The sequence below is a fragment of the Mustela nigripes genome, chromosome 4 (assembly GCF_022355385.1).
Source record: "Mustela nigripes isolate SB6536 chromosome 4, MUSNIG.SB6536, whole genome shotgun sequence".
Taxonomy (NCBI): domain Eukaryota; kingdom Metazoa; phylum Chordata; class Mammalia; order Carnivora; family Mustelidae; genus Mustela; species Mustela nigripes.
The window spans coordinates 94,748,054-94,772,829 of NC_081560.1; the positions used below are offsets into that span (position 1 = coordinate 94,748,054).

Consider the following 24,776-nt stretch of genomic DNA (forward strand, 5'->3'; position numbering starts at 1 on the left):
CTGAGCAGAGAGCCCGATGCGGGACTCGATCCCAGGACCCTGAGATCATGACCTGAGCCGAAGGCAGCGGCTTAACCCACTGAGCCACCCAGGCGCCCCTGATAAGTGCTTTCTTGGGCTTTTAGAATTCTGACCCACTGGAGGTGAAGGGCGCCCTTTAACAGGTGAGGTTCCTGTGGGGTGTCAGTGACAGGTGACAGGTGACGGCGAGTGCATGGCTGGGAGGGTCTGGTCCTGGCTCAGCTGTGTCACTGTGCTCGCTTTCAGCAAACCCACTTTGACTCTCTGGGCCTCATTTCTTTGTGTCTAAGTGGACCTTGACCCTAAAGACCTTGAATTGGTTTTATCCACCGGTCAGTGTTGGTTGGATCTGTTCTGACCTTATTAAGGTTACATGACCGTGGCTGGGGTCATGCAAGCCCAGTCATGATCTAACGAGCTCTGCCACTTCCTGGTCAGGAAACATGTCCCCGATTTTTAATTTTTCTTTGCCTTGGACACACTGCCTGTGATTGGACACCTGGTCACAACACACACCTAGCAGTTTGTGAAATGATTTCTTATTTTAAATCTGCTGTGTCTTATTGATTAAAAATAAGTTCCCACTGAATTGGAGACTCTCTGTAGACCGGATGGTCAGTGCAGATTCCAAAGATGGTGAGAAGAATTCTCTTTTATTTACTAGTTAATAAGTTAGTCAGAAAACCCTCTTTCCTGCCGTAGGTGAGATACGTAAGGTTAAGAAGAGGATAGGATAGCAATTTGCTCTCATTTTCCAAGAAGAATTGCATGGTGTGCGTTTTCCCAGCACGACATTAGTCCATGCACATCTGTGTCTGGAACTTCTGGGGGCCTCCACTCTGACCGTCCCCGCGGGACTCGCCTTCCAGGGCCCCGCTGTTGAGGTCAAGGGGACCCTCCTTCAAAGCACGTGTGGTTATGCGTGTGACTCTTCTGAGATGTGTCCTGGCGTTTTCCGCTGAGGTCACTGCTCTGATGGATGGTATTGCTTATGTATTTTACGTCTGTTGTCTGCTAGCGGTGAGATTACTCAAAGCGAAAATAAAGTCAGAGGTAACTAAAAACACCCAAGGGCTTATTTCTCCCAAATGTGACAAAGGGAAGGGATACTGTGTTTAAAACCTCAGGAGAGAAGACTGTGAACATCCTAACCGAAAATGGGACAGAGGCTTAAATATCCAGCTCCCTGCAGACCTCCTCCTCACGGCAGACCATTACCCCCTCCCCCAACACCACCCCCTGGGGAAAGGGTTCTCTGGCCTCGGTCCTGGTGTCCACGGGGCCTCAGAGACACCCCATGTCCCTGCACAGGTGTCTTGCTGTCCTGGGTGGAGACCCCCTTCCCACTGCTACCGTAGATGTCTTGCATTATTCCCTCGCCCCAAAGCTCCTGTCTTCACACCTGAGATTTGTCCTATCAGGTGTGCAAGATGTGCCGACGTGGAAATCCCTCCCTGGCGAGCCCTTTGCTGTCTCTAAGAATTGGGTCACCCTTGGAGGGAGTTGGCAGCAGTCAGCAAGGCCCCGGGGGTCAATGCCTCAGAGATACAGAGAATAAAAGGGGTGTGGCATCGCACTCCCCAGGGGGTTCTTTCCATATCCTCTCAGTCCCCTTCCAGGGGGATGTGCGTCTCCACCTCTCTATCTCCAAAGCCTGGTAGTCCGCTTCCACTCCATGCTCCTGAACCCTGCCTACACCCCACAGCCATTCTTCTGGAATTGAAAAGAGGCTCTGTCATCCCCAGCGATGCTTGTCCCAGGATGTGCTGGTTTACGTGGCACTTGCCACGTAAACCAGACACGGGGAACCGCTAATACACAGACACAGGGTTGAGCATCACGGATGATGGACTGTCTCATCTCCTGCTGCTGGAGATTTTTGTAAAATGATCATTTCCCTTTGGGACGAAGGTCTCGGAGAGAGAGCTCTGCAGGGTAGGTGGTGGAGGCCTAAACGCGTGCCAGGTTGGTCAAGAGCGCATTTGCGCTAGGTCTCAAGAATCTGAAAAATGCCCAAGAATTGGGACTGTGTGTGAAGCAATCTTGTGATATTCATTCCACTTATTTAAAGTTCGTCTAGGTTCCAGGCTGCAAATGGCCATCGCGAGAAGGTCAACGACCTGGCCTTCCTGGAGGAGATACAGGACCTTGCCAAGGAAATTTGTGAAATCCTGGACAAGGCAAAAACCCTACAGGAACTGTGGGCAGAAAGATCCAAGTCTCCAGGCAAGTCAGTCTCTACCCAGACACGGGCTCACGGAGGCCGAGCACCCAGAAGGTCCTTCACGTCCTGTTTACACCTGAGTTTGCCTCATGGCATCAGGTTGTGGGGTTGTGGGAAAGAGGTCCGCTCTCCGTGTGGGAGGCCCAGCCCCCGGGGCTCGTTGAGAGGCCACGTGTCTACCACTTCCTGCCTGGGAAGGCGCCCTGAGCGGGTGCAACCTTTGGAGAGGTTACAAGCCGTCCTTGCTGTGCTGTCTCCCTGCATGTCCCCTGCACACAAGCACGTGCGCACGTTCTCCCGATTCATCCCCTCCCCGGGGCTGAGCTGGATGGGCCTTTCAACACAGTGATGCTTTAAGGTCCTGGAGGGTTATCTTGCTTGACAGATCTTTCGGGTTATGGGGCCAGATAGGTCTGTGCCTTATGAAGTGTGTCTACATCCTAGGAGGCCCTGACTCTTATTTATGAATCAGTGACAGAGACGGAGAATCAGATACAGAGCCGCTGGAGCCTGGATCACCAGCAGGGAGGCGTGGGCCGTGAGAGGCCACCTGTCTCCTGGCCCTAAGCCCGCCATGGTTGTCAGCTTGAACAGCGAGCTGGAGCCCCAGCCCACCTACACGACCCCGCTCCCTTAAATAGTATCCCGCCCTCCGCTATTAAATTTTAGCTGAACTAAATTTGAATTTCAGGGAAACCGTGAACAGGTTTTTAGGATAAGCCTGTCTCCAAGATTATGTACTTAGAGTGAAAAGTATCCGTTGTTTACCTGAAATTCAAGTTGACCACTTCCTCCACCCGGGGTTTTCCCTGGTGAAGTCTGGAGACCCTCAGGACCCGCCTCCAGGGCTTCTCTTTATAGAGTTGGTGTCTTCTCACGGATTATATACAAGGGGGCAGGATCAAGAGCATGACTGGAAAACGGACAGCGAGGTGACACCAGGTGCTATTTCTGAGAGAGAAAGCAGCCCTCGTCCAGGGCCGGGCAAGGCCAGGCTGGTTTCACAACGGACCCAAACGCATCCTCAGGAGACCAGAGCCCTTCAGAGACCAAGTGATGGCGTTCTTCTATTAGGAACTGTCGCGAGATCATTCTGCTTTTATAAAATGTGGTGTTCAAGTGAGGTTTTCTGTATTCTGGAAACAGAGAACTGTCTTTTTGTTTTGTTTTGTTTTTGTTTTTTTAAAGTAGGCTCCACGCCCAGCGTGGAACCCAGTGCAGGCCTTGAACTCACCACCCCCTGAGCTCAAGACCTGAGGCAAGATCAGGAGTCCGATGCTCGACCGACTGAGCCACCCAAGCACCCCAAGAACTAGTTTTTTCTTTTTAACAAGAATTTCTATCTCCACTTTGTTTCCAGTTCCTTGCTGTTTGAGCCACTTTTCATAAAGGCCGACGCACCCGCCAGAGAAAACCTGTGTCTTCATAGGTGATACTTCCCGACACGGGCGTATGGGCCTGTCACTCCAGGGGGATTCCAGGGGCATCCTATCATTTAATTCAGTTCTGACACAACCACCTGGCGTGACTCATACCCCACGGGTAGGGACTCTGTCCGCCAACCGCCCCACTTCAGACCCCCAATTCCAAGTCGTGGGTCCCAGGTACCCAGTTTTGTTCGATGTGACTACAGACCCCTTCTGGGGTTTGATTCATTTGCTAGAACAGCCCATAGAACTCTAGCTGGTTTACTACTTTTTTTTTTTTTTTTTTAAAGATTTTATTTATTTGTCAGAGAGAGGGAGAGAGCACAAGTGGGAAGTGGGGGTACAAACAGACTCCCCACTGAGCAGGGAGCCTGATGCAGGACTCGATCCCAGGACCCTGGGATCATAACTTGAGCCAAAGGCAGAGACTTTACCGGCTGAGCCACCCAGGTGCCCCTTTACTGTTTTTTTATATTATACAGGGTTCAGAGGGACCCCTGAATTAAGTATATAGGCAGAGACCCGGAAGGGTCTTCTGTCCCCGTTGAACTGGGCCGGGCCACCTCCCAGCCTGTCAATATGTTTACGAACCAGAAGCATTCCGAACCCCATCTTTCGGGGTTTTTTGGTGGTTCTGGTGGTACATCAGGTTGGTGTACCTCACGAACTCAGTGGTCATTGGTGATTAGCTCAGCCTCCAGCCCTCTTCCCACCCTGGATGTCAAGGGAGTGGGGCCCAAAAAGTCTCAGCTCTCGAATCATGGTCTTTCTCGGGGGATCTGCTCCTCTCCTGGCCCTATGCCGGGGGGGGGGGGGGGGCGGTGGGCAGCCCCCAGGCATCTCATTAGCACACAAAGACACTCTTATCATTCCAGAAATTCCCAAAGTCTTACAGGTTCTCCTGTCAAGGGCTGGGGACCAAGACCCGGTATAACAAAGGATGTCCTGTCACTGTGTCACTCCAGAAATGCCGGAGCAGAGACCGGTCTGTGCCTCTCTGACCGTGTCCCACTGTGACTCCACAGAGAATCTGAAAAAAACATAACTATGTTCTTCTTGGTCTCTTCAAGGTTTTTTCTTTATCTTTCTTGTCCTGCCCAAGTACTTGTCCTGAGTACTCAAAATGCCTGACATCATTAATGTCAGTGTCACTTGGTAGAGACCATGATATGTCTTAAAACTCTGCCAAAGCATCTCATTGAGAATTCTGATGGTTTAAAAAACAAAAAAAGGAACAGTCTCATCTACCGCAGTCTATTTAAAGATGACTTTTGGTGAAAACTCTTTTCCCCCTTAAAAATATTTTAAGTAATTTTTGTGTGTGTGTGTGTGTTAAAAATTTGTAAAAATCATTATTTGTTCAAAAAGTATTGGGACGCCTGGGTGGCTCAGTGGGTTAAGCCACTGTCTTCTGCTCGGGTCATGATCCCAGGGTCCTGGGATCTAGCCCCAGGTCGGGCTCTCTGCTCAGCAGGGAGCCTGCTTCCTCCTCTCTCTCTGCCTGCCTCTCTGCCTGCTTGTCATCTCTCTCTGTCAAATAAATAAATAAAATCTTTAAAAAAAAAAAAAAGTATGTATGTCCCACCCTCAGAGATATGCACTTTTAAGTGAGGAAAATTATATTGCTAGCGGTTTATTTAAAACTTGGGGTCCTTTTTAAATAAAAAAATATAAATTTTAGAAGTTATTTCATAAAGCTATATGGTATTGACCTATTTTTAAAGTAGTCAATGAGTATTTTTGAATTTTTTTTTTTTTTTTGAGAGTTATTCTGGAAATGTGTTATAAGCTAGGAGAATCCCTTTGGACAGTCTTTATTTTTCTTCTTAAAAATTTGTATGATTCAAAACCATTTCTTCAGGTTAAATTGAGGCATTTTAATCTGCACAGTTTATCTTGACATCTGCCAAAAGCAAAATTTAAATATTTCCTTTGTATACTTGTTCATCTGGACTGCCAGTGAAAGAAATGTGTATTCAACAAAATAAAAAATAAAATAGTAATACTTTAAAAAAAATCGAAAGAGTAATCAATCGATAGAAATTGATAGAGTAATCAATACTTTGTTGGCCCATGACTGAGGTTTGCTTGACCCGTTGAGTCATTTCCTGGGTACCCAATCAATTCTCTCTTGCTTTGCAAATCCACAGTGACCATGTCCTTCAGACTTGCTCCCCTGTGTGGGTGTCCTCAAGGTTGGGGCCAGGATTCATGATAGCCGCCTTGGTTTTAGAACTAAAGCAGGGCTGGCCAATGCTTGACTGCTCTCTGAACTAACACCTGAAATCTCTTTTATTGCAGATTCTTCTCCAAGCTCCAGTTTCTTAGCCGTAAGTATCTTAAACGTTTGAAGCTTAGTCTCCAGAGACCTGGTGGTTAAGTTCAAAGCACTGGTTTTTATTTTATTTTTCAAATACTTTTCCTTTTATGTCATCCCCACGACCAACATGGGGCTTGAACTCATGACCCTAAGATCAAGAGCTGCATGTTCCATTGGCTGAACCGGCCAGAGGTCCCCAAACTCTTCTTTCCAATGGTGTGTTTTCAGCAGCACTGTATTTGAGACAGCCAGAGTCCCTCAAGACATGGGTTGCAAGGCGCAGTTTGATTTTCTCAAGCGAGACTCTGGGCTGGGCCTGCTGAGCCCAGACCTGGGCCTGTTTTCCCAGAGATGACACTGGGGGTTGGGGTGTGACTCCCCTGGGGGAGCATGCTGGCTCAGGAATGTTCTGGAGGCCCACCTGCTCGGTGTTCGCTTTGCCATAGCTAGTTTGTGGTATGGAAAGCTCAGGCATCTAGAATGTTCCAGAGTCTCTGCACTACATGCTGGCGCAGATGGGTGCCTTCTGACCAAGCCGGCCATGCTGTTGGAAGATGCATTTTCTTCCCCTTTTTCCCACACACCCATCTCAGTCCTGCCTGGCACCCGACCTTCCCTGCCCTGCTTACAGGCTTGTGTTTAAAGTAGCTGGTTTACGGCTTCAGTGAGATGGAGCCAGTCCCCCCTTCCCCACACACCTTTCCCCGGGAGGAAGCCCTTCCCACATCTACCCACTGAAACACACACTTTAAATTCTTAACCTGCAGTCTCACTTTTTAAATTTATTTTATTTTTTAAAAATTAAAAAAAAAATTATTTATTTGTTTGAGCAAGCATGAACAGAGGGCAGAGGGAGAAGCAGATTCCCCACAGAGCAGGGAGCCCAAGGCAGGACTCAGTCCCAAGACCCTGGGATCATGACCTGAGCTGAAGGCAGACGCTTAACAACCGAGCCCCCCAGGCGCCCCCAGTCTCATTTTTTGTAAAAGTTGAAGTTAGTTTATTTGCCTGTTTATTTATTTATTTCTAATCTCTATACCTGGGGCTTGAACTCATGACCCCTGAGATCAGGAGTTGCCTGGTCTTCCAACTGAGCCAGCCTGGTGCCCCTCATTTTTTTTTTTTTTTTAAATCCTGGAGAAAGAAATCTGGTCTGTAGTTTCTTATTCCCTGGCTGTATTGCTGGGATGTTCTTTTAGCTGTGATTTTTTATTTTCCTTCCTCCAGACCAAGGCTGTACAGTGGGGCCATGACCCACAGTGGTGGGGGAAGGCGGGATGGGGATCTCGTGCAGACGGAGTCTGGGATTTAATTGTTCACGCTGCGCTTCCATTAGGGTTGCGTTCTGCTGCGGGGGAGCAGCAGGGGGTCCATTTCCGTTTCTGTCTGAACAACTAATCATATATTTCCAAGTCTCAAGATCATAGACGATGACATAGCTTGTGACAAAAACAGACCCGTACCTCTCTGTCTCTGTGAAGTCCACAGCCTCCCAATATTTAAAATCCCAACCCAAAGGGATGATCCTCAAACCTTGTCTGTTCAAAGCGGTGGTGCGCCAGGCCCGCGTCTCCGTCTGCTGAGGTTCTGGAAGCCAACCCAGCCCCACTGTTTCTTCAGTTGTGAACGACACCGAAGGGGGAACTCTCGGTGCTTTTTCCTCACAGATGGATCTCAATAAGACCGAGGAGGTGATCTCAAAACTGGAAAAGCTCCACCAGCAGCCCCACATCTGGAAGTTTCTACTTCTTCTGCCAAGATTGTACACAAACAACATCTGCCTGGAAGACCGTCTCCGTGGCGGGGCACACCTCCTCCAGGCGGCTTTGAAGTAAGTGCAAAAGAGGAATCTACCCCATGATAGGTGTGCTGGCTTTCTTCTCCTCGCTCTTTTATGGGGACATCTGTGTGTCTGGCTGATCTCTTGTTCCATTCAAGAAAGTGATTGGGAATCCCGGCACCCTGAGATGGCTCTCTGTGTCCATTCTTGGTCTACTGGTGCAGATATTTTATACAAGGGCAGTCATGTTGTCCAGATTTTGGCAACTTAACATTTCATCATGAACTTTTCATACGTTCCCATTGTCTTCAAGCGATCATTTTTATTATGGTGATTGTTTTTAAAGATTTTCATTTTAAGTAACCTCTGCCCATGGTGGGGCTTGAACTTACAGTGCTGTGGGCAGTGCTCCCTTGATTGGGCCAGCCAGGGGCCTCTTCAAATGATCATTTTTAATGGTTGCTATTTGATTTTTGAGATTTTTCTTATTTACTTGAGAGAGAGCAAGAGTGAATGAAAGAGAGAGAGAGAGAGATCGAGCATGAGTTGGGGAGGGGCAGGGGCAGAGGGGAGAAGCAGGCTCCCCACCGAGCAGAGAGCCCAGTGTGGGCCTCAATCCCAGGACCCTGAGACCATGACCTGAGTGGAAGGCAGAGGCTCTACAGGCTGAGCCCCCCAGGTGCCCCGAGTTCAGAAAATTCTAAATTTGAACATGACTTTCCACGTTCTTATGAAGGCCTATCAGTCAACAGAGGACAATGGGGCATGTTTTGACAGTCTGTGGGTCTGACTGACAAGTCATATATTTGAATATAGTGGGTGCGTTTTCGCAGTTGTCCTTGCTCTCTGGGCCTTGAATGTGTTAGCATGGGCGGTGACTGGGCCCTCCGGAGAGAGACAGAGTTTGAGATCAGAGCGTATCGCTGACGCTTGCTGAGCCATGTCAGCTCCAGCGTTAATCTTATTTCTGTATTCGGTGACGCAAGGTCAGGAAAGTCCTCATGCAGTCACCTCTACTTCAACTAAAAACACACAAAAAACAACTATCATCCTTTAAAAAAAAAGAAAATTGGCATTTGATTTAGAAATAAGTATTTGCAGCGTGCCTGGGTGGCTCAGTGGGTTAAGCCTCTGCCTTTGGCTCAGGTCATGATCTCAGGGTCCTGGGATGGAGCCCTGCATCAGGCTCTCTGCTCAGCAGGGAGTCTGCTTCTCCCTTTCCCTCTGCTGCTCCCCCTGTTTGTGCGCTCGCTCTTTCTCTGTCAAATAAATAAGTAAAGCCTTACAAAGAAGAAAGGATGTGGTATCGGGCAGGCTGATCATTTATTAACGGTCTGTCTTGTCATCATGAGACCCTTCATCACACGGGGACACCGTGCGAGACGTTCCTGAAGGGGAAGCTGCAGGGAAGTATCCTGTCTGATGCACAGCTTATATGTTGCTGGTCTCTTGCTGCTAAGATTTAGACATATGGATTTTCTAGTTTACAGGCTTACTATTTATAATTAGACTTAATATAGTTACTTATAAAATACAACGTTTCGGTATTTAAAGAATAACGTGAACGCAATATATACGCGGTCTCCCCAGAGCCCCTTGTTCTGTGAAACCGGTTGCTGACCCTTGATGGTGCCCCTGACATCCTGAGATGCATGGGTTCAGACAGTGGGGGGTTGGGGGGCTCGCTATTCTAGAAGGGGACCTCCAGAGTTCAGACTGATGACCTGAGCTCAAAGCAGTGAGGGTGTCTGACCACGTGCTTTGTAGAGGTGATGATACCTTGCACCCCGGCTGGCCTTGCTGGCTGTCAGAATCATCGGTCCCTAGTCTAGGGAGTCAGGGCCACATTTGAAGCCACGCTGAGAGCTGGTAAGTCCATGGTCTGTCCACATCCTGCAAAGGGCTGGGACCTGGCTGCCGGGTCACAAGTAATTCTGGGTCCATTGCCCTCAGTTTGCAAAGCCCACTCACTTTACTTTGGTTTTCTTTTGGTTCCAGTTCCTTGGCAGCTTTGGAAGATTTAGACTGGCTGCCCCTCAACCACACTTTCTCCACGGTTTCTGAAATCGTGCTGAACGTGACCATTTCGACGCTGACATTTCTGCAGGAGCACGGGATGGCCGCCGCTGGTATGTGTACTCGAGAGCTCGTGTGGGATTCCATGTGTTTCCCTGGTCACATTCGTCAATAGCCACCGCAGAGCTCCAAAACTGTTCAAAAAACGATTTAATCAAAATGTCAAACGCCGAAAGGAAACCATGGTTCCTATTTCTAAAAGGTGGAAGTAGACTGAAAATTTGGAATTCAAACCAGAATTTGACTTTCTATTGTTGTTGAAACTCTGTGGCCACTGCTCATAAATGGGTTATTTTTAAGTAAAAAATGATTGATTTTTAAAATTCTTTTATTTGATGTCCTTGAAGGTTAGACCTGTCATTGGTTCTGTGATTTGAATCTTTCCTCTCTCCTCTGCTCCTATTTGGAAAAAAAAATATTTGAAAAATAGAAAGTCAGATGGATGTAGACTTGGAAAGCCCAAACAGACAAACCCCGTTAATATGTTTTTTAGAGTTTTATTTATGTAAGTAACCTCTACACCCAACGTGGGGCTTGAACTCACAACCCCGAGATCAAGAGTCCCACATTCTTCCACTGAGCCAGCCAGGCATCTTTAAAATGGCATTGGTTTAAAGTGTACAATGTAGCTTTGCGCAGTGGCAGTATCATAGCCAATGAGGTTTATCCGAGGCACGATTATTGCTAATTAAAGTGTACAATGTGATGGTTTGAGACATCATGCGTACGTTGTTGCAGTTGTTATCACAGTGGAGTTAATGAGCCCATTTCTCTCCTCCCACAGTGAGTTACCTCCCCTTTGGTGAGAGCACTGAAGACATCTTAGCAAATCTCAAGCATATGATACAGTATTAGTAACTGTAGTCACCATGCTGTATATTAGATCTCTAAAACTTACTTACCTTATGACTAAGTCTGTACCCTTTGACCAGTATCTCCCACTTTCCCAACTCTCAGCTCCCCCTTCGCCACTCCTCTACTCTCCGTTCAGGGTATTAGTTCTTCAATTGCCAACTGGACCTGAATGTTTTAATTTTCTCTTCCTATTTCTCTATTTCTATCTCTTTCTGTAAGGGAAATTCAAGGGAACGGACAGTGGAGTTAGGATTCATACACTCAGCTATCCATCATTCAACCACGTAATCATCCATCCACCACCACTCACCCATCTGTCCGTCCATCGATCCATCCATCGATCCATCCATCCATCTCAACATCCATTCATTTGCTCATCCATCCACCTGCCCACCCATCCACACATCCATCCATTCATCTATCTGCCCATACACCCACCCAGCCATCTATCTACATATCCATCTATCTATCCATTCGTACATCCATATATCCATTCATTCATCAATCTATCCATCTACTCACCCATCCACACACCCCCATCCATTCATCTATCCACCCACCCACCCACTCATCCATCCACACATCCATTCCCACCGATCCACCAATCCATCCACCCACACCTTCAATAAACATGTACTGAGTACTTCCTATGAACCAAACATTGTCCTAGGAGAGGGAATAAGAAACGGAGTAATACATGGTTCTTGCTCTCAGGGAGGTCCTGCTTAGTACAGGAGAGAGATGCTTCAATAAAGAAAAAACAAAGCCCACAGAGTAGGGATCTGGCCTCTTAGGAAAAGCGTTGAGGAGAGGTTCTGAAAGATGAGTTCTAGTTCATCAAAGACACAAGGGAGCACTACCAGGAAGAACTGTGCATGAAGTTCCTGGCTTTGGCAAGAGCTGTGTGTGTTTTATGCCCATTGTGTTTGGGGCAGTGGGCAATGGCAGGGGGTAATCCAGAAAGTATCCTGAGCCAGATCACAGAAGAATGCTGGGGCAGCTTTTGGACCAGCATTGTGGACAGACGTTCCTGGCACAGATGTGAGGGCCAGACTGGGGGGCAGGCAGGCAGACCTGGGGCCAGGAGCCCAGGATCATGTTCTCTGCCTGCTGCTAACTCTTGAAGTCTGTCTCCTGACCTATGTCAAGAGGTGGTTATCCACAGATTTCTACCTCTCCCAGACTTTTCTGGTTCCTTGGAACAACCTGATATGACACCCTCTCTCCCCCCCAGTCACACTCAGGTTCTTCTTGTTTCTGGTGGCTTAGCATAGGGAGGAGTTCATCCTGGGAAGGAGAGCCCCTGTCCTCTGGGATCTACAAGAGGAAAGACTAGTTATTAATGTCGAATTTGCTTCTTCTCCAGTGGGAACCAGCAGTCCTTACCCTCAGAACGGAACCTCCCTGGTGATGTCTGTGGTGGCAAGACTCATTAGGAAGCTCAAGTATTCGTACATGATCCAAATTACAACAATCTATTCACCTTATAACTGGAACTATAAGTACAGCTAAGAATGTCATTAAAATAAGCTATTTTTTCAGTTGCCAGGGAGTCAGAGCTGAGAAACATTATGACGAAGCATCTCAAGGCAACTAAAAATTATCCTCTTTCTCTTGTGTCCAAGAAAAGTACCTTTGGCTAATGAGCAGATCACGGTGTGGGAAGGGGAGGAATGCGCCCTGTCAGTGACTTGGGGTCAAGGGCCCAGGCACGTGCTTCACTAAACTTGTGAATTCCTGTGATCTGAGCTCTGCTGTCCAGCAGCGAGTGTCAAGCCCTATGTTTCTCATTGTTCTAGAATGATGATGATTACTATTATTTAATTTAATTTAATTTTTTTCAGTGTTCCAAGGTTCATTGATTTTTTAAAAAAGATTTTATTTATTTTACAGAGAGAGGGACAATGAGAGAGGGAACACAAGCAGGGGGAGCAGCAGACAGAGGAAGAAGGAGAAGCAGACTCCCCGCGGAGCAGGGAGCCTGATGCCGGGAGCCTGATGCCAGGCTCGATCCCAGGACTCTGGGATCATGACCTGAGCTGAAGGCAGACGCTTAACAACTGAGCCACCCAGGTGCCCCTAGAATGATTTTATAGTTTGATACCCCTCAGTGACTGGTGTCACTATTTTCCCCTCCCTTCTGGAATTCTGTGCATAACCCTAATACGTTCTGAGAGCAGCAGAGTTTAATGGTTACCACGCAGGGTCAGGGCTCAGATCTGGATTTGAGTCATGACTAAAGCCAGAGGTGTGAGATCATATGACTCCCAGTCTGCTTCCTTCTCCCCCAGAAGAGGGTAGTTATTACACCTACCTGGTGTGTTGTGGGGAACTTAGCAAGACTTGTCCAGGAAAAGTCCTAGCCTAGGGACTGCCTCTTTGACACACAATAAATGCCAGTTTAAAATCTCAGAACCAGGAGCCCTGGGTTGGCCCAGTCTGTTGAGTTTCCGACTCTTGGTTTTGGCTTAGGTGTTGATCTCGAGGTCTTGCAATCGAGCCCTACGTTGGACTCTGCATTCAGTGCGAGGTCTGCTTAGGATTGTCTCTCCCTCTGCCCCTCCCCCTCAGTAAATAAATAAATATTAAAATTAAAATAAAACCATAGAACCAGACCTTGTCCCCTTTATGCATAGACAGCTAGACTAATAGCAAGGGGTCTCAGATTTCTGGGATCTGCCCCATCTACGATGCCTTCCTAAAGTCCCCCAGGGCTGGGCCTTTTGTAAGTGGCAGAACTATGTCCTTCCTGGAGAACCACAGTATTAATTTAGGGGTACTGAGAGAGGGAGCCTGGGGAGCTTAGTCGATGAAGCACCTGCCTTTGGCTCAGGTCATGATCCCGGGGTCCTGGGATTGAGCCCCATGTTGGGTTTCCTGCTCGGTGAGGAGCCTGCTTCTCCTTTTCCCTCTGCCGGCTGCTCCCCCCTGCTTGTGTTTTTTCTGTCTCTCTCTCTCAAGTAAATAAATAAGAACTTAGAAAAAAATAAGGGTACCAAGAGGTCACACAAGTGAGAATGGTTTTGTGGTCCTTTGCATGTGTGGATGCCTAGGAGAGGCTTGTGGTTCACGATCTGAACACTGTCTCACTGCTGGGATTTCAGAGGAAGTCTCACCTTGGAATTTATAAGCTTTTAGGTTTGCAATCGCCAGGCCATGGCCACAAAGATTATGTCAAAACTCGGAGGGGGGGATTTGGAATTATATTCTGTATGTGCTGTTTCCAGGGAGTGTTGCTGGGTTCTTTGGGTCCCAATGAGTTTTATACCTTGATTAATTCTTTTAAGGGAAATTTTATCTGTGGCCTTAAGTAGTTTTCAGGAATGCGGTTTTATTTTTATTTTTTAAAAAAGTATTTAATTTAATTTATTTATTTGAGAGAGAGGTAGAGCAGGGGAGGAGCAGAGGGAGCGGGACTAGCAAACTCTTCGCAGAGCACGGAGGTGACTCAGGGCTCGATCCCATGGCCCTGAGACCATGGCCTGAGCTGAAATCAAGAGCCAGATGCTCAACTGACCGAGCGCCCCAGGCGCCCCAGAAATGTGGTTTTAAAGGGGGCGGTATTTTCTGCTGTGAATTTACTGCCATTTATCCTTTTCCCCCGTGCTAGACGCTTCGCAGGTTTTAGTACTGACTCAGTGTAAGACCAGTGCCATAGCGTTGTGTTGTACATTACTTCTTCTTCATGCATCTGGTTAGGCTTCTCGAGAAGGATTTTTTGAAAGTGTAATTATTGGGCTCGGTGATTGGAATTTCATAAAGCTCTTGAAATACGTTGTCATATTCCTTCTGGAAACTCTGCAGTCATGAATACGAAGGCCGTGGGCCACCCTACCAAGCTGCGAGGCATCCCGTGGTCACTTCTGTTTGCTTCTCCAACCTGAGTGCCTGGAGAGCATCTGGTCTCCACTTGCTTTTCCTGGTGGAGTGAACGAGGCGCCACGCTCTGAATCGTGCGTCCCACTGTTTCCGCTTCAACTGACTCACTATTGTCACCTTAACTTAATTACAAACATTACACATTATCGTCACTCTTTGGTTGCCTTGCAGGGTCCAGATACAACCTGTCCCTGCGGGAGCTGGTGTGGGACCCACAGAAGGTCCAGGCTGACCTCAGATCCCGATTTGGCTTCGATGACCTTCACGCAGAGCAAATCCTGAATTACTCCGTGGAATTTCAGGAGGTACGCTCGCTTGAGGCTTCTCACTCTGTGGGGTTCCCCCTCGAGAGTGTTCCTCTGAGGGTGCTCCTGGGGAGGGTGCGCGAAGGGGTGGAGGACGCAGCAGGACAGGGAGTCCTCTGCGAGCCTCGGAGCCGCCTGGATCGGTCTGGCCCTTCTAGAAGTCTCCCTTCCTCTTACCTGGTCATTGTATCCCAGCCCCAGAGGTGGTTTGGAAGTAACAGAATAATTAGTCACAGTCATTCTCTCTCTCGGTCCCTATAAGGGGTCAGGGCGGGAGCGAGGGGCAGGAGCTGGGGGGGCTCACCAGATAGGAGCCTCCCTTTTCAAACTGAATAAACTAAAGGAGTTGGAAGAGCTGACCCCTGGAGACCCAGCTCGCCGCTGCTACTCCTGAGGTTCTAGAAGGCTCTTTCTGCGCCTTTCCTTCGTCACTCCCGTGTGTTTGCCAGCACTCCTGCTTTGCATGGGGCAGGGTCCGGAAACCGTGCACCTGTCTCCGTTGGCTGCACGGATCCCTCCAGGGTGAGAGCCTTGCTGGTTGGGGTCGAGGGGTCGGACGTTTGGGCAAGACCCACACTCTTTGGCTTGGGTCTTGTTCTGTGCCCAGGGTGTGGGTTTTGCTCACTTCTCCGAGGTCCAGCACCTGGTGTTTCCCAGCTGGCCCTTCTCACATTCTCATAGCCACTATGTGTGTGTGCACAGTTGCTCTTCACTTCTGGGTTACCAGTTGGTGCTGTGAGTTTGGGGGTCAGCCGCTGGCCTCCGCCAGCTGCTGCTGCTAACAGCTGTGTGTCTGGAAAATTCCTTCTGCCAGTGGGTCTCAGGCTTGGCCAGGAGGGGTGGGTTCCTGGGCTCCTCCTGCACCTGGCACCAGTTCATTAACCGCTGACCTCCCGTGGGACTTGGAATTGGGCCCCGTGGCACCTGTCGTGGGCACGGGGGAAAGCCAGGGGGCTGATGCTACTTGGCTTTCTCTAGACTTAGGACCTGCTTTCTCATTATTTTGGAATATAGTTTGCATCACATTACACAGAACCTTTACTTTAGAATGGTAAGTATTTCAAGATTAGAATTCCAGGGAGGCCTGGGTGGCTCAGTGGGTTAAGCGTCTGCCTTTGGCTCCGGTCATGATCCCAGGGTTCAGGGATCGAGTCCCACATTGGACTCCCTGCTTAGTGGGGAGCTTGATTCTCCCTCTCCCTTTGCTGCTCCCCCTGCTTCTGCACCTGCTCTGCCTCTAGCTCCCTCTGTCAAATATGTAAATAAAATCTTAAAAAAGATTAGAATTATGAGGGCGATGGTTGGGAAGGGCGCAGAGCACATGTCACAGGTCCGAGGCTCCCCTGGCTGCTGGGACACATTTCTGCCAGCCTGGTGGTCCCACACAACACACAGTTACGACGGCATAGCTCTGGAAGTCGGACGTCCCAAATGGGTGTCCGGGGGCTCAAATCAGGGTGTCTGTGTTCCTCTGTAGGCTCCAGGGCGTGCATTCTCCTTCCCTTCTTAGCTTCTAGAAGCAGCTGCATGCCCTGGCTCCGGGCTCCTCTCCCCTCAGGGCAGTGGTGATGGGGTATTTTCTCACACAGCATTTGCCTTCCCCTCCCACGTGTAAGGAGCCCTGTGATTTCGGTGGGCTCAGTTCATAATCCAGGGTGGTCTCCCCCTCTCAGAGTCTGCTGGTCAGCAACTATAATTCCACCTGCTGAGGGAACACCTACTCATAGGCTCTGGGGATTCGGAGGTGAGCACCTCGGGGCACCATCACCCTGCCCTCCACCATCGGGACGCAGAGAAGTGCGTCCCCCCACCATCACCCTGCCCCCCACCCACGTGAGGCTCCTCGCATTCCAGCATTCGCAGAGCCTCCCAGGGCCTCCCCTGGTCCCATCTGACTGTGGGCGCTGCCGCTCTGGGCCTTTGCATGTGCTGCCCCTGGAAGAGAGGAATCTCTCCCGCTTCTGTTCTCCACTGCCCGCCGAGAAGACTGATACATCACGGCTCATGTCCCTGTGGGACCCCCATGTACTCTCTCCCCCATGACCCCTCACGAGGCCATTGCAGGGAGCCTGAACCGTGTCCATGTCTCAGGGACCGTGTGAATCCTGTGGGAAGGGAAGGGGCCATGTTTCCCTCACGGGATACCGTGGCTTTGTGATAGTCACCAGTGAGTGTCATTTCTCTGCGTCCCGAAGGAAGCTTCCAGGGAGGCTGTGGGACATTAATGACTTTTGGCTGTCACCATCCGTAGAGGTTCTGGAACGTGGTGTGCAGTTACTGTGAATCCACGTAACAGGAGCGTGGCTCGTTCCCACGCACATGCAAGTATTTTTACGGAGCTACAGGAGAAGAACTGTGTGTAGAAGTTCATGTACAGAAATAAGGGAGATTTGGGTCCAAAATGTCAAACTGTTTCTGACCCACAAGTCCAGTGTGACTTGTCCTGACTTTGTCCACCTTTGGTAACTGGAAGAGAAAATGTTTCTGGCAAAGCTGCTTCTTGGGTGCCCCGTGCCAGGTGAACGGGGCTGGCCCGCTGTCTGCTTTTGGCCAGAGACTGAAAAAGCTGTATTTGATTCATCCCATGTCCTCGACCCGGAGAAACTGCTGTTTCCGCTGCTTGCGGACGATCCTGAAACAGGTCATTCCAGAAGGTGTCCCTCCACTGACCACACAAGCGACCCTTTATCAGCCTGTTCCTTCTCCCGTCAAGCAAAGCCCTGAGCTCTTCCTTTGCCAAGGTTGTGGTATTATTCTCAGAGGGGAACATTCTGGAAAAAAGCAGACTTGTAACGATGTTCCCTTTCTTTGGCAGATTCCCACAGAAGCAGCTTTGGAGCAGATGGTATGTTCCATCTTGTCCCGGACTCCCGAGGACGAAGCTGTCCTGGAGGGTCACCCCGCAGACTGTCCCCAACGCTGGTCTGAGGCCACAGACTACCTGGTGCATGCGGTCAACTGGCTGCAAGCATCCAAGCAGGTGCCCTCCGCAGAGACCCACTCAGTGTGTCTGCACCCATCTCTCTCCTCTCCGTCTCTCAGACTCTGATTTTATTGATTTTTATAGCATTTGTTTTCTTTTTGGGAACACAGGTAACACAGGGCATAAATGTGGCCCGTGGTGTTGGACGAGGGTTCTGTGGAGCTACAAAGCTGAGAACCTGTTCCCTTTCCCTGCACTCTGTTCCCTGTTTCCTTGCTGTCCTTTCCAGAGACGAGCCCTGGGAGCCCCACATCCTGCCCACTAAGTGCCCTTCTCCTGCGTGTGTCCACTGGCCTCGACTCGCTGGGGCCTCACCGCACATGTCCCCAGAAAGCCTGTCTTACTCTGAGACGCACACGTGGCCGTGACAAGAGCCATAGTGTGTTTTTGGCATGCGGGGTTTCCACAGGGCTCCTTGGATGACCACCTAGGACATTCGGAAGCAGGGGTCCAGTCCCCTGGGGCTCTAGAGGTGGGGGGCACCACTCAGCCTATCCTTTCACTCTGGCTTTGACGAGAAGCATCGTACTCAAACCATAACCATTTTAAGGGAAACAGAGAAAGGTGCTGTTACCTGCTTTCATGGGCGAGTGTGGAGCCCGACATGGGGCCTGATCTCACAACCCCGAGATCACGACGTGAACCAACACCGAGAGTCGGATGCTCCATTGACCGAGCCCCCCAGGTGCCCCCGCCTTCTCTTTTGCACGTGGCCCTGGGGCAAAGGGAAGAGAAAAGGGAGCCCAATGGAGACGCTGCATGCAGCCGTTGATGCCATTTCTAATCTTTAGTTTCTGAGTAGAAATTAAAACCTACGGCACGTGACAGACCTTTCAATCTGGCAACATCGTAAACATGGGCCATCCATCCTCTAGAAGACTCTGTTACTATATCCCATGCACACGCTCTCCTGTCTACTGGTTATGGTTCATAACACTGTTTCCTTTTCTACGTGTACAGGTGCTCCCTGGCGTTCTCCAGCAGGTGCTCGCTGGGGTCGCCCACAGCCTGGAGGCTCTCCGAGGTCCGACTGTGGAAGGGCAGGAGCCACAGCAGGTGGTGAAGGTTCTGCAGGCTCTGCTTCCCCTCCTGAGTGACAGCGTGGCGGCAGATGGCCCCACCGGCAGCCGCCCATCTCCCAAGATGTAAGGCGTGCTTTCCTGTTTGATTACTGGTTAGGCTCGTGAGCCTGAATGTTAAGGACGCGTGATAAGACAGCGAGAGGAGAATTCATAGGACCACAGCTAGACAGTGGCTTCCTAGTCAGTAGCTGGGAGATGACTCCAGGATGGTGTCGTGGGGACCGTCCCAAATCGTTTGCCCCAAACTCATGTCTGTATTTGTTTTTTAAAGATTTTACCCATTTGTTTGTCAGAGAGAGAGAGAGAGAGAGAGAATGAGAGCAGGAGCACAAGCGGGGGGAGAGGCAGGATCCCCGCCGAGCAGAGAGCCTAATTCAGGACTCGAACCCAGGACCCTGAGATCATTAACTGAGCCAAGGGCAGACACATAACCCACTGGAACACCCCTCACCCTACCCCAGGCGTCCCCCTATGTCTGTTCAGAGGAGGGCAACAACCCAGTGGGGGAGCATATCCAAGAAGGGGGTCAGCCTTCTGGATTTCAGATCTAAAATGAACAAAAGCATTGTGGAGGCACTCGCATGGAAGAAACTGTTTTTACGGTTGTTTTGAAGTTTTGCACCATTGAATTGTTTGCAGAAGGTCTGGAAACACTTCAAAAATGGGGAAATGTAGACCCTCTTCATTTTTGAGATAAGCTGAATGGATTCCTGATGAGTGGTTCTATTGCAGTATTCAGCTGTCTTTTTCAGCGGGTCCTGCCCTTGGCAGGAACTTGGCCCCATTACATGCCTCAGGTGTAGGCTTTCCTTGGAAGCGAGCAGAGAATGTCTCAGTATTGTCTCCGAAGGGGCCATTTCAAGCCACGGGCCTCAGATCGCCTGCTGTTACACAGCACGAGAGAGAATTGCATCGTTAGAATCGCACGGGGTCGGGGCGTGTTCTCAGGGCACACATGATGTACATACAGGTGTGTTCATAACTGGACACATTTCCAACGCCCTCGAGTTTTCTGGAACCTGGTAAGGAAGGAGGATCTTGCTTTTGAAGGTTCTAGTTTCCTGTTTTATCTTAGAGATCTCCTGGGTGCTAGCGATAGAGTAGGTCACCTTCCTGACCTTACAAACCTCCCATGCCCCTGCCACTTCTGCCCGGGCGACAGAGAGCCCTGGGGCACTCTGGATCTCAGATCCTCCAGGGAGCAGGGATGTGAGAGACTCCCTTGGAGGACCAGGTGTGGCTGGCCCGGGCTTCTCTTTCCGCCCACACTCAGGATGGGAAGGTGGGGGGTCTTCCCGCAGCTACTGTGTGCACCCGGCCAGCCGTGGGGCCCTGGAGCCTCCCTTTCTCCCCACACCCACCTCTGTTTGGGGATACAGATGGCCTCCACTTGGCCGTCTGGGTAACAAGCAAGTCTGTGGCCCGTGCACTTCTGGTCCCTGGGTTTCCACCTCCCCATGCTGATGGCATTTCTTGGTTTTCTTGGTGGCCCCCGAGTCCCTTACCAGTTATGAAGCCCTTGGTCTGCTGCTGGCTCCATGCGGGACACCCCCCCACCCCCCAGTGGCCTCATGTCTTCCCCTCTAAGGAAGGAATGACCCACCCCCTCCCTTGTTATGGCCAGCAGGGAGACCCCGGGGTTGAGGACACCCCACACTTAGTGGCGGCTCACAAGTGCTACCCAGTCTCTCACGACTCCCACGTCTCACGCCTCCCACGGCATCCACCTCTTTCTCCTCAACTCACCCCCAGGCTCACCGAGGTTCCTCCTCCAACGTCCCCTGGCACAGACCCTCCCGATCCAGTCTTGTCTTGTGAATCCCGTGTTTTCGCAGCAGCTTGTTTCCTGCGTTCGGTGTGGGGGCGGCCGTGGCTCGGGTCCCAGCGCCGTCCTCTGTGTGCACACCTGCTTCGGCCCCTGGGCTCGCGTCCCCTCCCGGCATCCCTCAGGGTGTCCCACTGAGCGCTCGCTGTCGTCATGATTTTAGACGCCGCCTGCCCGTCCTGAGGTTAGTCCTCGTTTGCCGGCGGCGCCCCTGGATCCTCCTACCATCCACACTGCCCTTGGTGGGAAACTGTTGGCCGGAGCACCACAGCTTCTTACTTCTACCCTGTTCTCGCCGAATGCTCACACCTTCTCTCCTCCAAGTCCCAACTTCCAACCGGACGACCCACCAAGCCTTCCTTTGGGACCGAGGACACACGTCATCGGAGGCAGGGGGTGCTCGTGGTGCGCCTGTTCCTGCCTGGACCTCCTGCACCGGGGTGATGAGATGCAGGAGAGGCGGGCCGGTGTGGGCACGGGGCCAGGTAGGGCCAGATGAGGACCGGGTGCCACCCATCGCTGGCCCAGCCTCGGTCACCTTGCACGGGTGCCCCTACAGCGTCTCCTGGGTCTCACCTTCCAGCTCACTTTCTCTTCCTGGGCAGGAGATTCCCTGTGCTTGCAGGGATACCCGAGGATCTGCCTTCTCCCGCTGGGCACTTGCTCCAACAGGGTGACCCCCACCTGGTTCTTCACTCGAACATTCTGTTCCAGTGTCAGCTTCTCTCGCTGCAGAGTCCCTGTCTTTCCAGCTGCTCGTCTGGGTGGCTCCCTCCCTCTTCCTGAGTCGGGCACCCTCTTAGGGCAACAGAGAGCCTCTGGGGTGGGGGGGAGCTTTGGCTGTCTGGGACAGCTGGACAAGTGTTCCCCACTCCCCCAGCCCTGTGACTGCCTGCCTTCCCGGGGAGCGTGGTCTCTGCAGCGGTCAGCTGGGGAGCGCCTGTGTCTGCACCAGGGGCCTCTGTTTCCCTCCACTCCCTGCCCAGGGGCTGCAGGTGTCCAGCTGTCCTGCCGGGAGTCCTTCTTGGCCCTGGGAGACTCTTATAGCTGCTGTTAATTCACCTTCGATGGGTCCCGCGCCCACCACGCAGAGTGCGGCATTCTGACACTCTTCTTAAAATAGTTTCCTGTGCCCTCAGATTACTGCATCTGCAGCAGCTGGAGAATGTCCTTCGAGACCTGCCCCCGTGGCCAGCCCTGAAGAGACTGCTTCTGCTCCTTGGGGCGCTCAGGAACGTGGTAGCCCAGAATTTGCGTTTTGTCCAAGGTAAACTGGCTGGGTCTTACTTGTCGCCCGCTCGCTAGGAGCCCACATGAGACTGATTGAAAAGCAGACTTGAAACTGCCTGATGCCTTTGTTGGGCTCAGACACAGTTGTCACGGTGCATTTTATGCTCTGCAGGGTGGCTGGGGAGGCTGGGGAGTGGGGCGGGGGCCTCTTCCCTCTCCATGGTGGAGAGGGAAGAAGTGAGGACGGATGTCGCTTTTGGAGTGAAGCTCTCCTCTCCCCTGATGCCGTCCTCACGCGTCTTGAGGACGTATGAAAGGACAGTGCAATGACTTTTCTGTTTTCCTCTCTCAGGGAGATCATAAAATGTCTGATAATAGGTGCAGTTTGCTGAGCTGCTGGTTTTCTGAATTCCCTGTGCTCGTCGCGGCCTCGTGGAGAAGGCGGGTGGGGAGTAGTGTGCTTGAGGGGAAATAGTCATGTGTCCGTTTGTCGACCTTACAGCAGTGCTCACGTGCCCGGAGAGACCGGCTAACAGCTCCACACTGGGCGGACCCGAGCAACTGCACCCAGAAAGGGACGAGTTCCTTCAGTGGAAGCAGGTAAAGCATAGCACAGGGTTCCAAATCAACTAGTTTGAGAAAACGTTCAAGCCACTCGTGCTCTTCTGTTTTGCCCCTGCTGTGAGCTGTGCTGGCAACATGTGCCAGCAAAGAGGACAATTCTTGAAGAGCTTTGTCTTAATTTTGGAATTCGGACGGCTGCTGGTGTCTGGTTGTTGCTCTCTAGCCCTTGGGGGGCAAGCACAAGCCTCTCTGAGTCACCCCCTCCTGCTCCCCTTCGTTGTTCAGGTCTTGGTGAAGAAGGCTATGGACAGGTGCCTAAATGCCAGCTTGTCTGGGAAGGAGGCTCTCTGGTGTGGTGGGAACCCTGGTGCCTGGGAGCGCCTCCGGGCACTGTCGTGTCCCCACGACTCCACCAAGAGCAGTGTTTTCAACGAGCTACTGCAGTCAGCGGAGGACGCGGTAAGTAGCCGCCTTCTGATCTCGTCCGCTGATGCCAGTGGGCTGATTTTGCAGGTTAGACACCCACCTCCCCCCGCCATGGAAATCCAGCCACCCCTGCTCCATTCCTCCTCCGGCCCCACTCGGGAGGCTGCCCGTCACCCATCTGGCCCAAATCTCCTTGACAGCGGTCTTCCCCAAGAGCACCCTAAACTCTCAGACCGCGCCTCCCCGCCCGCCTGATTTCCGGGCTCCCCGTCCGCTCCATCCCTGGCTGCAGACGTCGAGAGGCCGGACACATAACTTCAGGCATCGGCCAGCTTGGAGCACAGAGCCGTGGCCAGCCCTGCTTCTCCATGTCCCCGCCCCTTGCTGAGTGCTTGAGAGAGTGGGGAGCCGTTTGTTAGTAAAATTCATGATGTCCCCTTCGACCCATATTTTTCTCGCCGAGCACTACAAGTGATAGTACCATTCCCTTTTCTGCTGTTCATTTTTTTCCCTCTGTATGGCGTGTTTCATTTCTTATTTTCTCATGCTGCCTGGTAGGGTTGGGCTGGAAGGAGCACCTGTGCCGCTTCTGGTGTGTGTGTGTGTGTGTGGTTTTTTGTTTTTTTTTTTTTTTTTTTTTTTTGCTTGTTTGTTTTGTTTTGTTGTTTTGTTTTGTTTTGTTTTGGTTGGAGGATGTGGGCTATTAACTGTGGAACAGAATCACAGGAGCGTGACTCCGAGAAGGCTGGGTCCTGTGGGGCGACTGGGGGACTAGCCAGCACAGATGGGCTTCACATCTGTGTCCCTTCGGACACAGCCTTGATTTGGGGGTAAAGAGGCAAGTCCAGGACGGTCCCTCAGGTTACAAAAGCAGGTCTGCAGGGCACGGTCTTGGAGTCACAGTTCAAGAGAGCCCTTGGTATGGGAGACGGGACATGCATGTAAGGGGCCACCCTGTCCTTACGTGCTCTTCCCCTGTCAAGGATCGCCTTTTGCAAGAAGTCGTCACTGGGCGGACAGATGTGGCAGATTCAGGATTCGAAGGACTTCTGGGCTGGCAGGAAGTAGAAGCGCAGCTGGAGGACGTGGGCCTTTCCTGCAGGCGGCTCTCCCAGCGGCTGGCAGCGGCTGCCTCACCCGGGGACCGCGACCTTGCCGGTGACTGTAAGGACCAGCTTGCAGCAGCAGTGTGAGTCTGTGTGTGATGGGAAACTGGTGAACAGTTGGGAAACATCTACTGAAACATGGATCCACATTGTATAGCCTATTTCTAGTATATATTCTGTTTCTAGTATATTCTATTTCTGGGGGAAGGCATAATTTTTCTTTTTTTTTTTAAATTTTTTTATTTCTTTTCAGCATAACAGTATTCATTGTTTTTGCACCACACCCAGTGCTCCATGCAATCTGTGCCCTCTCTAATGACCACCACCTTATTCTCCCACCCCCCACCCCCCACCCCTTCAAACCCTTCAGATTGTTTTTCAGAGTCTACAGTCTCTCATGGTTCACCTCCCCTTCCAATTTCCCTCAACTCCCTTCTCCTCTCCATCTCCCCATGTCCTCCATGCTATTTGTTATGCCCCACAAATAAGTGAAACCATATGATCATTGACTCTCTCTGCTTGACTTATTTCACTCAGCATAATCTCTTCTAGTCCCGCCCATGTTGCTACAAAAGTTGGGTATTCATCCTTTCTGGTGGAGGCATAGTTTTTCTTTTAATCTTTAAAAAAAGACTTACCTATTTGGTACTATTGGAAAGCATTTAAAAATGCA

General features: G+C 50.8%; 1 protein-coding gene and 1 pseudogene across 1 annotated transcript in view; both read left to right on the forward strand.

The window, feature by feature from the left end:
- ABCA13 (ATP binding cassette subfamily A member 13) overlaps window positions 1-24,776 on the forward strand; it is a 319,855-nt gene that overhangs the window by 32,124 nt on the left and 262,955 nt on the right. Inside the window, exons 4-15 of the mRNA XM_059397601.1 lie at window positions 2,093-2,247; window positions 5,974-6,002; window positions 7,660-7,823; window positions 9,771-9,901; window positions 12,002-12,008; window positions 14,761-14,887; window positions 17,703-17,867; window positions 18,831-19,015; window positions 21,917-22,044; window positions 22,510-22,607; window positions 22,857-23,030; window positions 23,981-24,186. Of these exons, the coding sequence (XP_059253584.1) occupies window positions 2,093-2,247; window positions 5,974-6,002; window positions 7,660-7,823; window positions 9,771-9,901; window positions 12,002-12,008; window positions 14,761-14,887; window positions 17,703-17,867; window positions 18,831-19,015; window positions 21,917-22,044; window positions 22,510-22,607; window positions 22,857-23,030; window positions 23,981-24,186 (1,569 nt within the window). The remainder of the gene's footprint in view (window positions 1-2,092; window positions 2,248-5,973; window positions 6,003-7,659; window positions 7,824-9,770; window positions 9,902-12,001; window positions 12,009-14,760; window positions 14,888-17,702; window positions 17,868-18,830; window positions 19,016-21,916; window positions 22,045-22,509; window positions 22,608-22,856; window positions 23,031-23,980; window positions 24,187-24,776) is intronic.
- Window positions 10,476-10,550, forward strand: LOC132016969 (U4 spliceosomal RNA; annotated as a pseudogene).